The 13,953-nt window shown below is 47.0% G+C and overlaps 1 protein-coding gene across 1 annotated transcript in view; it reads right to left on the reverse strand.

Moving 5' to 3' along the window:
- The window catches only part of CCDC92B (coiled-coil domain containing 92B), a 53,271-nt gene that overhangs the window by 25,515 nt on the left and 13,803 nt on the right, over window positions 1-13,953 (reverse strand). Inside the window, exon 2 of the mRNA XM_054008316.1 lies at window positions 12,854-13,007. Within this exon, the coding sequence (XP_053864291.1) occupies window positions 12,854-13,007 (154 nt within the window). The remainder of the gene's footprint in view (window positions 1-12,853; window positions 13,008-13,953) is intronic.

The raw sequence follows: 13,953 nt of genomic DNA on the forward strand, positions 1-13,953 counted from the left end.
GAATCACTGTTTAAAGGGGGCCTTTGTGTCATGACTTCTCCTGCTCCTTGGAAAAGTGCCATATGGATGGATTAAAGCTAAAGGGGCTTGGATCCATCAAAACGTTGAGGACCCCCAAGTAGGTTCTACCTCCCAGATATAGCTAATGGATCTGGGGTTTCCTGCAATTCTGAGTCCTTGATCTTCCTTCCAAATGTAGCAGCCCAGCTAGCACGTCCCTATCTACCTCTTAACTTCTTTGTCAGGACCTCCTGCTGCCTCAAGTCTGGTGGCCCAAATCCCAGGCATCCTGCCTTAATTTGCCACTGCACGCTACCCTCCACTCTGTTCCTTTAAAGCGCTGTGGCATCACAGCAGAGCAGTCTTAAGTGCACCAACCACACAATATCCAACACTTGGCAACCCATAGACTTGTTCGCTTGGTAGCCTATAGTCTTGCTGCGCAGGTGCTGAGCCCCAAAGCTGGCACAGGAATTAGACTTGTGGACACAGCACTGCTACAGAATGGTTATGAGCTAGGAGAGCCTACGGTTGGAATGTCAAGCATTCTGCACCGCTTCAGAATCCCTGTGTGTCTAGTAGCTTCTAACAGGGAGTAGGTCAGGGAGACAGATTGGGGGGGTAGGGAGGGTCTAGTGATCTGAGCTCAGGGAAAGGAGCCACGTGCTCCCTCCATCTGTACCCTTGGAAAAGTCACTTAACCTCTGCTTTAGTTTCTCCCACATGCAAAACGAGGGATGACTGTACCTACGTCACAGGGCTGTGGAGTTCATGTTTGCGGAGCATTTTGAGGCATGAAAAAACATGGCATCAGAGCGACGTGTGCTCACTAAGAAAAGCAAAGCCAGCATCAAGCGCAGCTTATTGTGAGTCCTGGGTCTTGTCATGCTGTTTGCCAGGAGCAGAGACGGGCAGGGAGCTTTACGCAGTCACACCACAGCTCTGTCTTCAGTCACAGTGTAATCAGGACAGTCCCAGAGGCGGTTGCATAGGGAGGCCAGGCTAGCAGCAAAGAATGTTGCAAGATGGAGAATGAAAAACACCCGTGGGTGCTGGCTGCCTTTGAACAAAGATCAGTTTTTAACTTCTAGGAAAAACATGCCATATGAATGCGAGTACGTATAAACATGTATGTGCACTCGTGCATGTCTCTACACATACATGCTCATGTGTGAGTGCTTGTGTGTGCATAGATACCTATGTTTGCGTACACATAGTATGCTTGGTTGCAGGTGTGTGTTTGTGTGCATGTACGTAGGTATATTTGCTGTTCCAGAAGCTCTCTAGATGTTAACAGATAAAGTGCCAGTAGATATTGCTCCAGAATATGCAGCATCATGCCTGGGTTTTTGTAGGAACAATGAAACTTGTTGCTGTTGTGCAGGGCAAATGGGAGTTCTTTACACCAATCCTTAACATGCTCAGAATTGCCAATCCCAAGATTCAAAATTTGTGAGTCAGACACCCCACTCCACCCCCCCAAATCGCTAGAGTGGCCTAAAAATGATTTACAAAACTCTGCATTCTGGGTTCTTTTACTTCGCTTTCCAGTCTTGGAGGCTTTACAGATCATGTTTTCAAGCTTTTCTCCATAATTACCTTTTTAAAATGAAAGCTGAGATTCTCTGGTTTTTGTGCGACTCCAGAGCTGGGGCTTTAAGGAAAACGCCAAATTTCATGAGATGCACAAGGAAACCATTGCATGAGTGTGTCCATGTGCATGTTCATTTGCTGCATTCTGAGGCTTCTCAACTCTGCTTTCCTAGCAGCAACTTCAAAAGCCCTGTAGCAGTTTGGTGGCCCTATCCAAGGAGAGCTTGCTGCTCTTCCCTCTGGAGTCCCTCAATGCCTTTCTGACCATTGGGCAGAGGGGTTGCATTCTCTGGGGATGGAGGGCAGACCTTAAGCAGTGACTGAAAGAAGGGTAAAAATGACAGGTCTAAATCTACTTCTTGATCATATCCAACATGCCACAATTCACTTTTCTCTGACTACCAGGCTGTGTTTGTGCATGCTTGTCTGTGTGTATCAAAATGACTGCTTCGATCTTATTATAATGAAACATTGCAGTAAGGTGAATTCAGAAATATCAGTCTTAAACTTTCATTTTCCAGGAAATTCTGAATCTTTAAATTCAGGGCAACAGGAAACTTTTGAAATATCAGAATTTCCTGACCAATGGAAACTCGGGTTTCAACCGGCTCTAGTGCAGGGATTCCCAAACTTGTCTTGCAGCTTGTTCAGGGTAAGCCACTGGTGGGCTGTGAGACGCTTTGTTTACCCGAGTGTCCGTAGGTACAGCCGCTCCCAGTGGCCGCGTTTCGCCGTTCCCGGCCAATGGGAGCTTCGGGAAGTGGCGTGGGCCAGGCACCGCTTCCTGCAGCTCCCATTGGCTGGGAACAGTGAGCTGCGAGCGGCTGTACCTGCGGACACTCTGGTAAACAAAGCGTCTTGTGTCTTGTGGCTCGCCAGGGGCTTACCCCGAACAAGCCGCAAGCCAAGTTTGGGAACCCCTGCTCTAGTGAGTAGTTGCATTGACTTCAATGGGTCTACTCGGATGCATGAAGTTATGCATGTGTTTGCAGGATCAGAGCCTAAGAGGAGTTGTCATCCTAATTCAGAACTGGGACATTATCAGCGAGGTAGGCCTTGACTGTATAAAAATCAGATTAAACCAAGATGAAACAAATTGCTTGGGAATGAATCTGCTTGGTGAGAGACCATAGGAAAATGTCAATCCAAGACAGTTAAAGTTACTCCAGACCAAATGTGCAGCTTGTCACTTCAATGAATCTCAGTTAAAAACGACACTGACCATTCATTCTCACACACAGATCTTTTAGGGATGATTATAGACGCGTTACAAAAATGACTGCTCAACCCAAGAATCCCATTTCTTTCCCTCTTCCTAGCCTTGGGCTACAAACATGATTTTACTAGGGATGATGGGGGCAGGGGTGGGGTGATTTTGCATCTATTAATAGTTCGCTTTTAACCCCCAAACCTTTACAAATTATCTTTCAAGATAATTATCATGCAACCACCAAACCTAAAGCAGCTGGAGAGCTAAGGGAGGTGTGGGGGGAGTAACATCAAAATTCAGTTGTTGGTTTTTTTCCCAAAATTGAACTTAAATGGTTAATCTTTGTCCTAGATTTTTCTGTTAATCTGCTTTCGTATTGACTTTAATCTCCCCACTAGCACATCATATTAGACACTGCTACACTTCAGAAACGAATCACTTGCTTGATTCTCCCCCCCACGCCCGCAAGGCCTCTGTGCTTTGTCTTTAAAATTAAATCTGTAGTGACTGTACCAGTAATGGAGAACATACTGTCATTTCTGGAAACCATTCAGCACTCTGTCCCATTGGAAATCAATATCGACTGCTTTATTTTTCTAAAGCTAAAATGGGATACAAGGGATATTTCAAATGACGTTTACAAGCGCAGCGAAGTCTCCTGTGGCTGTATTTTTAGAACAAGACACTGCTCTTCCTGGCTTGGAATTTCGGTCTCATTGTTTGATGTACATAATAGGGGCCTTGATCCTGCATTGAAACCAATAGGACTACTCATCTGAATAAGGACTTGCAGAATCTGGCACCTGTGTACATACCATAATGTTTGAGAGAGAGAGAGAGAGAGAGAGAGAGAACCAGGAAGAACAGTGTCCTGCCTAAGTAAGGGCTTTTACAGGAGGAGAGACTACTGATGTGAGTAAAGGCTGCAGGATCAGACCTTAGCTTTGCTAGTCCCTCTGGGTCTGCATTGTCTCATGATACAGACTTTCTATCAAAGTGAAATTACTGATGGTCTGGTATGAGGTGGGGAGAGCACTGTGCTTTAGAATGGTCTCGTGCTGTATTTAGCAGGGAGCCAACTCTGGGCTTTTCATTTGCAATGCATGGGTGGAAGGCAAGTCTGTTGCATAAGCAACATGTGTGGTACAGTATCTGTGGGAAGGAGAGTTGGCAGCACCGCTCATGTACTGTCAGGCCTTAACTCCCCTTCTCCTCCCTCCCCTCCTCCAGCAAAAGGAGTGTTCCAAGCAGGGTTGGCATCTGCTGCAGCGGAACCTTGATTGCCTTGCTTTCTTTGAATGTGTGACCTAAATTTTCTTTAAAACACCTACACTCCCTCCCTCTCTTCAGCATTAACTTCCTTCAGGTCTTGGAAATGCTTTTTATATACTGATAAGAGGTCACATGCAAGACAGAGGCAAAGTCATGGAGCACTAATCTCCCTCCCTCTCTCCCCAGACCAAATCACGGGGTCTTTAATCAGTCTTTGCTCTGGCAAAGCTAAAGAGGGCTCTAAGCAAAGGCTGAATTGTGCCTCCTCAGTTCTCCCTCCCCAGGCTACAAATACCTTGCATTGACTTCAGTGGCATTCTCATACCTCCTGGGAGAACAGGGCCATGGACCACTGCCTATCACTACAACTAAAGCCCATCAACCACATTTAAGGCCCTCAACTGTTTTAAAAGCCTAAAATCCTTCCCCGTTGGTGGTTCTCCCTTAACTTGGATTCCTTCATTTAATTTTTAAAATAGGATGGGTTATAAACAACATACTGCTAAGCCTGCAGACCTGAGAGCAGAGGAACAGCCCATCTCCCTCCCAGGTCAGAGCTAGGTGACCTAACAATAGAAACTCCAAGCATTTGCACTACAGAGCAGTTTACGATGTTCTCCTTTGTAAATGTGTGTTGGTTGCTGCCCTTAGAATCCCTTGGCTTGAGTAAACTGCCTTAACACTACACAATTGCCACCTTGCTACATCCAACTGTGTCATTTGGCTAGTTTGGGAAGCTTGGGTTGGTCCCTCCCTGTGGCTGTGTCAAAGGGAAATGAACACCCTTTTGCTTCTTAGCACTGATCATTCCTGACAGCACTGAATTTGAACAGGAAAGATCTGAGTGATTTACTCCTTTTATTTCAGCTTGCTTGGTGCAAGCAGCCACTGGTGAGGAAGCTGTTTATGTTGCCATTTCTCAAGACAATCCTAGAAGATCAGGGTTGGAAGAGCCCTCAGGAGGTCATCTAATCCAACCCCCTGCTCAAAGCAGGACGAACACCAACTAAATCATCCCAGCCAGGGCTTTGCCAAGCCAGGCCTTAAAAACCTCTAAGCATGAAGATTCCACCACCTCCCTAGGTAACCCATTCCAGTGCTTCACCACCCTTCTAGTGAAATAGTTTTTCCTAATATAGGGTTACCATATCTCATAAATAAAAAAAGAGGACCCTCCACGGGCCCTGGCCCCACCCATTTCCCCACCCCTAGCCCTGCCCCAACTCCGCCCCTTCCCCACCCTAACTCCGCCCCCTCCTCCCTTCCACTTCCAGCCAGGGGGAAAGGGCTGCCCCAGTGCTACCGGCTTCAGGGTTTGCCGGGCAGCCACCAGACCCTGCGCCCCCAGCCAGCACTTCCCCAGCGCAGCTGGAGCCCAGGAGGGGAAGCGCCCAGCCAGGGGCGCAGGGCCTGGAGGCTGCCCAGCAAACCGTGAAGCTGGTAGCGCTCGGGCTTTGGGCAGCCCCTATGCCTCCGGACCCTGCGCCCCCAGCCAGGCACTTCCCCTCCCGGGCTCTGGTGGTGCAGGGTCTGGAGGCACGGGGCTGCCCGAAGCCGGTAGCGCTCGGGCAGCCCGGCTCTTAAACAGAGCTGAAGAGTCGGGGAGGAGCAGAGCCGCCATTTTCCTGGACATGTTCGGCTTTTTGGCAGTTCCCCCCGGACGGGGGTTTGACTGCCGAAAAGCCAGACATGTCCGGGGAAAAAGAGGACGTAAGATAACCCTACCTAATAGCCAACCTAGACCACCTACACTGCAACTTGAGACAATTGCTCCTTGTTCTGTCATCTGCCACCACTGAGACCAGTCAAGCTCCATCCTCTTTGGAACCCCCTTTCAGGTAGTTGAAAACCGCTATCAAATCCCCCTCACTCTTAGCTTCTGCAGACAGATTGTCAAACAAGGATCCATCCAACATGGAATCCAACCTCTGCACGTCAATATTGCCTCTTATTCTCAAGGAATAAGAGGCTTTTGTCTTATTGATGCATGTGTTGTGGAAGGGGTAAGACCGCAGAAGGGGGAAGTCAGGGGAAAAATTTCTTGGATACTGTCATTTCAGAAATATGGGACTCGATTTTGCACTCGCACTGGTGCAAACCAGCAGTTAATCCACTGAGGGCGATGGGCCTTGTGCACTCATGTACACCAGTGAAAAGTGAGTGTAAAACACCACCACATCATGATGGGAACCCTTTACACTCACTGTGCACTGGTATAAATGATGGCACAAGGTGAAGGGCAATGGAGAACCACCTAGTGGTGTTGCATCCATGTTGAACGAGCAGGAGGCCTCACTCGAGCCTGGTGGGGTCTCACTGGTTGTGGCCCAGTGAGGTGAAGTGCCTTGCTCAAGGTCACATTCTAGAACTGAGAATAAAACTCAAGGCCAGAAATGGCAAGTGATAGTTGGGTGTCAATTTGGGGGGCGGAGGGAGGCAACTGGAGACACTTTAAGAAGTGGGCTGGTTTTCAGAAAGTGCTGAGTGTTCTCCCCCTGAAAATCTTCAAGGTGGCTCAAACTGGGAACCCAAAAGATGAGGAGACCCAGAAATCACTGTCTGGAAATCTGAAAGAAGATTTCCTAAGGTCAGTACCTGATTCCGTGGCTAATCCCTTAAGCTACCACCTCAGGACCTCTTGCTGAAATTCAAGGCCCCATGCTTCCTGCTTGCTCTCCCTTACATAGCCCTCTGTTCAGAGGAGCTAGCAGATCGCACGAATTACTGCCAAAAGATTTAAGTTTCCCCTCTAGTTACTAGAAAGGGATCAGGAAAGAGGAAAAATAGTCAAAACAAATCCATTTCTATTTCTGATGTGTTTATGCTGCGCAAATGAAAATGGGAGTGGGGAGGGAAGCCAAGTTTGCTGTCATTTCAATATATGAATCACTGCAGGGCTGTTAACAGCATTTTTCTTCCTATAAAACCTGGTACTGTAAACAAGGGAGGGTGTTGATGTGGGGGGGAACTTCTGAACTCACCCGGGGAATGTGGTTCGTCTGAAATGGATTTGGCTGCAATATTTAGTAAAGATGCTCTCCCCTCCCCCACCCATGTCATCTAAACAGTGCTAGACGGAGAAGAAGGACGTCAGCTGAATTTGCTGGCTGGGAGTGCCAAGGATTGGAATTCTTCCATTTTGAGTTTCCTCTCCCTCCCCCCCATTGGAAGGATAACTCCATTTGGTAAACTGCTACCCAGGAATCTCACTCCGACTGCTGTGAATGCCATTAACCAGTTGTAATTTATGACCTCCCGTCAAATATTCAGCAGACTTTACATGCCTTTAGCTCACTGCTTAACTTTGCTCCCGTGCCAGAAATTACAGCGTCTTCTGTGAACTTGCACTCATTTCTTTCCAAAGTTTTACTGGTTAAAGCTGTGAAAAGGTGAACGGAGGTTCCTGGAATCCACTGACTTGCCTGGATGCTTTGGGTGGGGAGAGCATGCTGCTGGAAAGGTGGATGGTCCAGAATGAATCATCCTGTGGTCCACCCGAGATTGCCTGTCGCCACATGGCGGGTGATGGTGGTTGTCAGGCAGGCAAATCTCATACTGTAGTTACATGTGGAAGGTGCTCAATAGATTTATGGGCATCAGGGAAGGCTTCAGGGGAGGGAAGCTGCTACTTAATCCGCAGCGCATTTGACAGGCTGTACAAAGGGCTCCTGCTGATCTCGGATTCATTACCTCCCCGGAGGAGGCGGCGCAGTGGTTTTTAAGGATTTTTCCTGATGAGTCGTTATTAGTAACCCTGTTGCAACATCTTGTCAATATCCAAATGAAAAGCTCTTTTGGGTGAGAGGCTCGTTGTCAGAAATGACAAGCAAATAGGAAAATGGTGCATCTATTACTGTTGGAGCTCTCTGCTTACAGTGACCTGTGTCTAGAATTCCTCTGGAATCTGAGACGTTAGGATTAAGACAAACCAGCTTTTCTGAAAGGTAATGCTGGGGAATGGGAGAATTTGCTAAAGTAGCAAAAAGTTCCTTTTAGAACAGACACAACGCCATATGGTTCTCCCCGGTGCTAGCCTCATACTGAAAGATAAAGGACATCAGTGAAATATGACGTCAGATCCAGCCTGAATGAGCACGACCAAAAGGTGCTGCTGTTTGATGTTGTATGTGACATACGATACCTGGCCACTGGGAACCAGCCTGAGAGAGTAACTTCCTCACTAAAACTAGCATTATCAATGGTCCTCAGTCTTGGAAACCTCATCAAAGAAATCAAGGGTTAAATGGCTCATGGGCACATCCAGGACAAAGATGAAGTACACTGGAGTAGGAGATCTTGTGTTGCTTCTGCCCACACTGGACCTCATTTTCACAGATCTTATAATAATATATGGAGATATACCTATCTCCTAGAACTGGAAGGGACCTTGAAAGGTCATTGAGTCCAGCTCCCTGCCTTCACTAGTAGGACCAAGTACTGATTTTTTTTTTGCCCCAGATCCCTAAGTGGCCCCCTCAAGGATTGAACTCACAACCCTGGGTTTAACAGGCCAAAACTCAAACCACTGAGCTTGTGTATGCATCTATGACTTTGAGAGGCACTCCGACATTAAGGTGTCGGACACAGGATAGATGACCGGTATCAGTGGTATAAAAGTCTTACGGCGCCTCTGCTAGCAAAAATCAGCCTAGCTCTGGAGCCAATGGAGCACTACTGATTTACACCAGCTGATCATCTGGTAAAATGGTACTATCCTTAGACACGGTTGGGAAGAAATGATCTATAATGTCCAAGTTTGTAATGAGGTCATTGATGCCAGTGGGCATGTCAAAGCCTCCAGACCTGACTTATGCACAAGAAATCTATTTCCTCTCATGGCTGGAAGAGCTGCATTTGGGTCTAGTTAAAAAATAGAACAGCAAAAGTATGAAAGGGATGGGAAAACAGATAAGTCTGCAGTGACAAAATCATCTTTGTTTCCTTGGAGTCGGTGAGAGAGAGCTGGAAGACAATGAGTAATTAGTCATTGCTGAATTATTGATGAAAGATACTGTACAAGTTGGAACAAATTTCAGCAATGGGAGGGAGATACATGAATCGTTTGTCTTCATCTGGAGAGGCTTTATGAAGAGCAAATATCTGTCCAGACCTGCCCATCTTCTGCCACGGGCAAGGACAGGATTTTAAAGTGACCCTCACTTTCCCAAACTCCGGTTCACACAACCCCGAAGGTTCCTATGGCTCCCCAGTTAGCATATGCTGAAGCTGTGGTCCTGCCGCCCCCCCCTTAGCTTCAAGCTTCATGTCTAAGATTTGCAGAGCTGGAGATAAGCTCCTTGGCCTGCCAACGCCTCTCCTGTGCAGTGCCTAGGGTCTGCAAAAGTTTTATCTTCAGGCATGTGCCCTGTGGAGTTCCTAAACACTGCAAGTCTGAAGCTCCCTAGGGGTGGCTTCTGAAACCCCCAAATCTATGGATGCTTCAGGTGTCCTATAACTTTGCAGAATCAGTCCCTTAGTAATTCTTTAACGTCTCCATGTTTGGAATTCATGCTGCAATCATGAATGATAGAAATCGGAGATTGCATTAGTTGTTTGATTAGATTTCCTAAATTCTAACAAAGATCAAGGCCCAATCACAATCTACTCCACTCCCTTGTCAGATTTGGATTGCCCCTATGGTATATTTAAGTGATGAGATCCTTAACAATTTGTTTCCTATTATAGCTCACAGATCTTCTGGCCTAGAGCAGAAGATACTGGGTCTGGGTCTTTACCTTGTTGTAAAAGCAGTTTCAGATTAATACCTAGCTTTTTATATAGGTCTACTTTTCATTAGCTCTAGTCTGAACTGCTTTAACACATTATTACCCCCTGGGCTAGGTCTTCCTTTGTGCCACTTGCATTATTAAACAAAATTTCCCAGGCCACAAAAACTCAGAATCTTGTGGCAATGGTGAGAGGTTGCTTTGCAGCAGGAAACAGCCGCAGCTTGTACTGTGATGTGGTGTTTAAAAAGTCCATGCCAAGGAAAGATTTTTTTCAGATGAGCAAGGGAGGGGGGGCAACCAAATATAGTTATGCTGTTAGCTTTGACATCCATCTAGCATCTCGGTCATAAAGCAGCAAAACAAGAGGGCTGCTGATGTTGCAGGTTCCTGGGTTGCTCTGGATCGAGGTGCGGGGTCAGAGAATTGATTCCCTATTTCCTCACTGCAAAAAGGGGAAAAAAAGGACCACATTTCCTGTAGCTCTGAAGGAGACTTTTGGTATGATCTCATCCCTATTGTTATCAATGAAGCCCAGCCTTTTTCCTGTCCTTATGTGTGCTGGAGAAAGAATGAACTATTTTAACATCTTAATCGATAAACAAGAGGCAAAATACCTCTGAAGGCACAGATTAATAGAGGAAGTGGCAGGATCATCTTTCGTGCTCCTCCCTCCCCACCCCCCAAGACCAGTGAATTGCTGCTTTATCTATCCTGCAATAGTGAGTCAAACGCAGAGTAGTGGCTGAACAGGTTTCAAAAGCTAATTCCCTCTCAAGAAGTGCATTGTGATCTACTGTAGAATGAACCCAAAGGGTAGCTTTATAATGATGGGTTATAAGCACAAGCACCTGTTTTATCTTGCACTCTGCCAGCTGAGTGTCAGAGTAAAACATGCCCATAGTCTCTAGCATGCATCTCCGCCAAGGTAGCATTTTGTCACCCACGCTGGGAGAGAAGCTTTTTAGTGGCTATTATTCAAATTGGATTCAGCGGGATCATGGTATGTCAGGTTAGGATTGTAGGACCACGTTTGTAAAATGAGAACCGTGCCAACAGGGTGAGTATTCAGGATTAAGGACGCTCAGGCTGGGTCTACACTACCCGCCTGAATCGGCAGGTAGAAATCGACCTCTCGGGGATCGATTTATCGCGTCCCGTTGGGACGCGACAATCGATCCCCGAATCTACGCTCTTACTCCACCAGCGGAGGTGGGAGTAAGCGCCGTCGACGGGAAGCCGCAGAGATCGATTTTTGCCGCCGTCCTCACAGTGGGGTAAGTCGGTTGCGATACGTCGAATTCAGCTACGTGAATAGCGTAGCTGAATTTGCGTATCTTAAATCGACTCCCCCTGTAGTGTAGATGTAGCCTCAGGGTATGTCTACACTGCAATAAAACACCCAGGGTTGGCCCATGCCCGCTGATTCAGGCTCAAGGGGTTCGGGCTGTGGGGCTCTAAAACTGCAGTGTAGATGCTAGCCCGAGCTTGGGGACCTGCTCCCCTTGGGGGTCTATTGAGTATTTTACTCCATGAACCATCCCATTGTCTGCAGTGGTACTGTGAGTAAAGAGGACAGCATTGGATTCCCAGCAGCCAGTTAAGGATTACATTTTTGCCATAAGCAAGAGGTGATGCACAAGCTACCCCCTTCTCAGGAGTAGCCCCAGGAGACGCTGTGCCTTAGACACCTCTCTTTGGGAATGTCTATAACCGGGTTGGAGCTGTAATTTCCAGTTCAGCGAGACCTACATGGGCGAGCTTGGATTCAGCTAGCGCACTAAAAATAGCAGCGTAACTGCGGCCGCATGGGCAGCAGGTGGGGCTAGATGCTGTGAGTGTGTACTTCAGGTTTCGGCTAGCTGAAACCTGATGTTGCTATTTTTAGCGCACTAGCTCAATCGGAGCCGGTGTGGATCTGTCTGTCTGAGCTGGAAATTTTACCTTCGGCTGCAATGTGGGAAATGCTTCTCCCTCAGAACATGGAGAGGAACAAGTTACTCCAGGCCTTGCAAAGTGCTGCTGCTTCCTCCCTTACCCCCTTGCATCTGGCCAATAGGCATCAGATGCAGAGCAAAAGCTCCATTCACGCCCCAGCCCCTTGGCTTCACCCACTCCCAATTCACTGGCTCACAGCAGGGAGTGTTCACAGCAGACCAGGAGCTACAACCTTGGTAGGTCTCATTTGCCTGAGCAGGTGGCGTGGTGCAGCCTTATCCCCTCTTACAATCCCATTTGTGTCCTCAGTTTGCTTAGACCATTTAGCCTGGAGACTGCAAAGCAGCATTTAACCAGGGCCACCCAGAGGATTCAGGAGGCCTGGGGCAAAGCAATTTCGGGGGCCCCTTCCATAAAAAAAGTTGCAATACTATATTCTCATGGGGGGGCCCTGTGGGGCCTGGGGCAAATTGCCCCACTTGCCCTCCCCTCCCCCTGGGTGGCCCTGCATTTAACCTTCTGTCCATCAAAACATGTAATGAAAAGAGGCATTTCTTGAAATGCTGCAAGGCTTTCTTGGTTGGTAGATGTAGGGGCCAGGTGTGGAGTTTGGTTCTGGATTGTGAAATGGATGGGAACTTCCCTGCTTTGTAGGTTGTGGATTTTGGATCTTGCATTATCATTGGGTAATTCTAGTATGACACATTATTCTCCTTGTTCAATGGCTTCTAAACCTGCATGTGCCGCCACCTCCTTTAGGAAATTCACAAATTCCTGCTTGGAATCCATTTTCCCCTTTACACAGCAATAATTACACGAAGAAATCACAGAGGCACAGTAGGGTCCAGATAACCATGTTGCTAAACCTACAGAACCACACAGGGCCTAGTTATGCATATACACTGATCTGGTTGATTTTTAAAACATAGAACACAGTGAGCACCACAAGAGGGTTCACAATTATTTAAAGGGATAACTACTCAATTCCTGTACACCATACTGGGAGAGGATCACATTTCAAAGTGTACATGGCTTTCATGTCTGTGGTCCCTGTTCTATGGGAAGATGTATGTAGGTGCCCTAAATGAGGCTAGTCATGACATTAAGAACTCACCTGTGCAGTGCTTCTGCAATCGGAGAATCTCTAGGTGCAGGTCACGGAGCAGTTCCATCTGTTCCTTCTTCAGGAAGGCGATATGTCGCTGCACGCTCTGGATCTGGTGCTCCAGGGACAAAGTCTCCATCGCAACAAAATTAACAGTCCAAGCCTGGAGGGAGTCAATGGTTCGTGATCAGACATGCAGCTGCGTACTGTGCTTGTGATTCAGCTGGGGAGGTGAAAATTATTCCTGGGGCTTTTACAAGAGACATTTAAAAGGGGGAATTGAACACTGCTTGAGATATATTATGGGTGGCTGAACCCCCAGTCTTTCCTTTCTCTTCCCACACATTGGGGGCACCGCTGAGTCCCTTTACTTAGATTTCACCAATGCTTTTTACTTATAGGACCCCCATTGCTATAGTGCCTCAGATAAATTAATGGATTGGACTGAAGTTTTATCATTCCCCTTGTGTATATGGGGCGCGGGGACCCAGATTAAGCTGCTTTTGTAGGGCCACACATGGGGTCTGAGGTAGAGCAGGCAATCTAGGCCTGATGACACCATGTGGGTGATGTCCGATGATGGCATGGCTTTTTAGTTTACTTTTTAGAAACTAGGACATTTCTCTCTCTCTCTCTCTCTCTCTCTCTCTCACTCTACAACTGCAAAGTCAAGTACTAAAAAGTTAGGAACTGCTAGAATTGCATTGAAATGCCTGTGCAACCTGAATTCAGAACCTTTGTGCATATGGCTTTTTACACAGTCTTTCATTACTCTTACATTTTATTTCCTTTTTCTATAGGACCCCTTCCTCATTCAGGACACAGAATGTCTGGTGCTCACTGAATTAGCAGCTATTCAATACTTGTTTTATCCTCGCAATTGCATGGGGCATACATTCCTTACTTACTGCCAACTATTCAAACCTTGCTCTGAAGACAGAATTATGCATTTCCTCCTGGGTTTTTTTGATGGCTTTCCTCACTATAGTATCAGTGCATCAAACATTTAATGACTTCATTTTCACAACACCCTGGGAAGTGAGGGGTGGTGGTATCTCCATGCCTCCATTTCCCATCTGTAAAATGGGAATAAGGTCAAAAGTATCAGC

Source organism: Malaclemys terrapin, chromosome 18 (genome assembly GCF_027887155.1).
Source record: "Malaclemys terrapin pileata isolate rMalTer1 chromosome 18, rMalTer1.hap1, whole genome shotgun sequence".
In the NCBI taxonomy this organism is placed as follows: domain Eukaryota; kingdom Metazoa; phylum Chordata; order Testudines; family Emydidae; genus Malaclemys; species Malaclemys terrapin.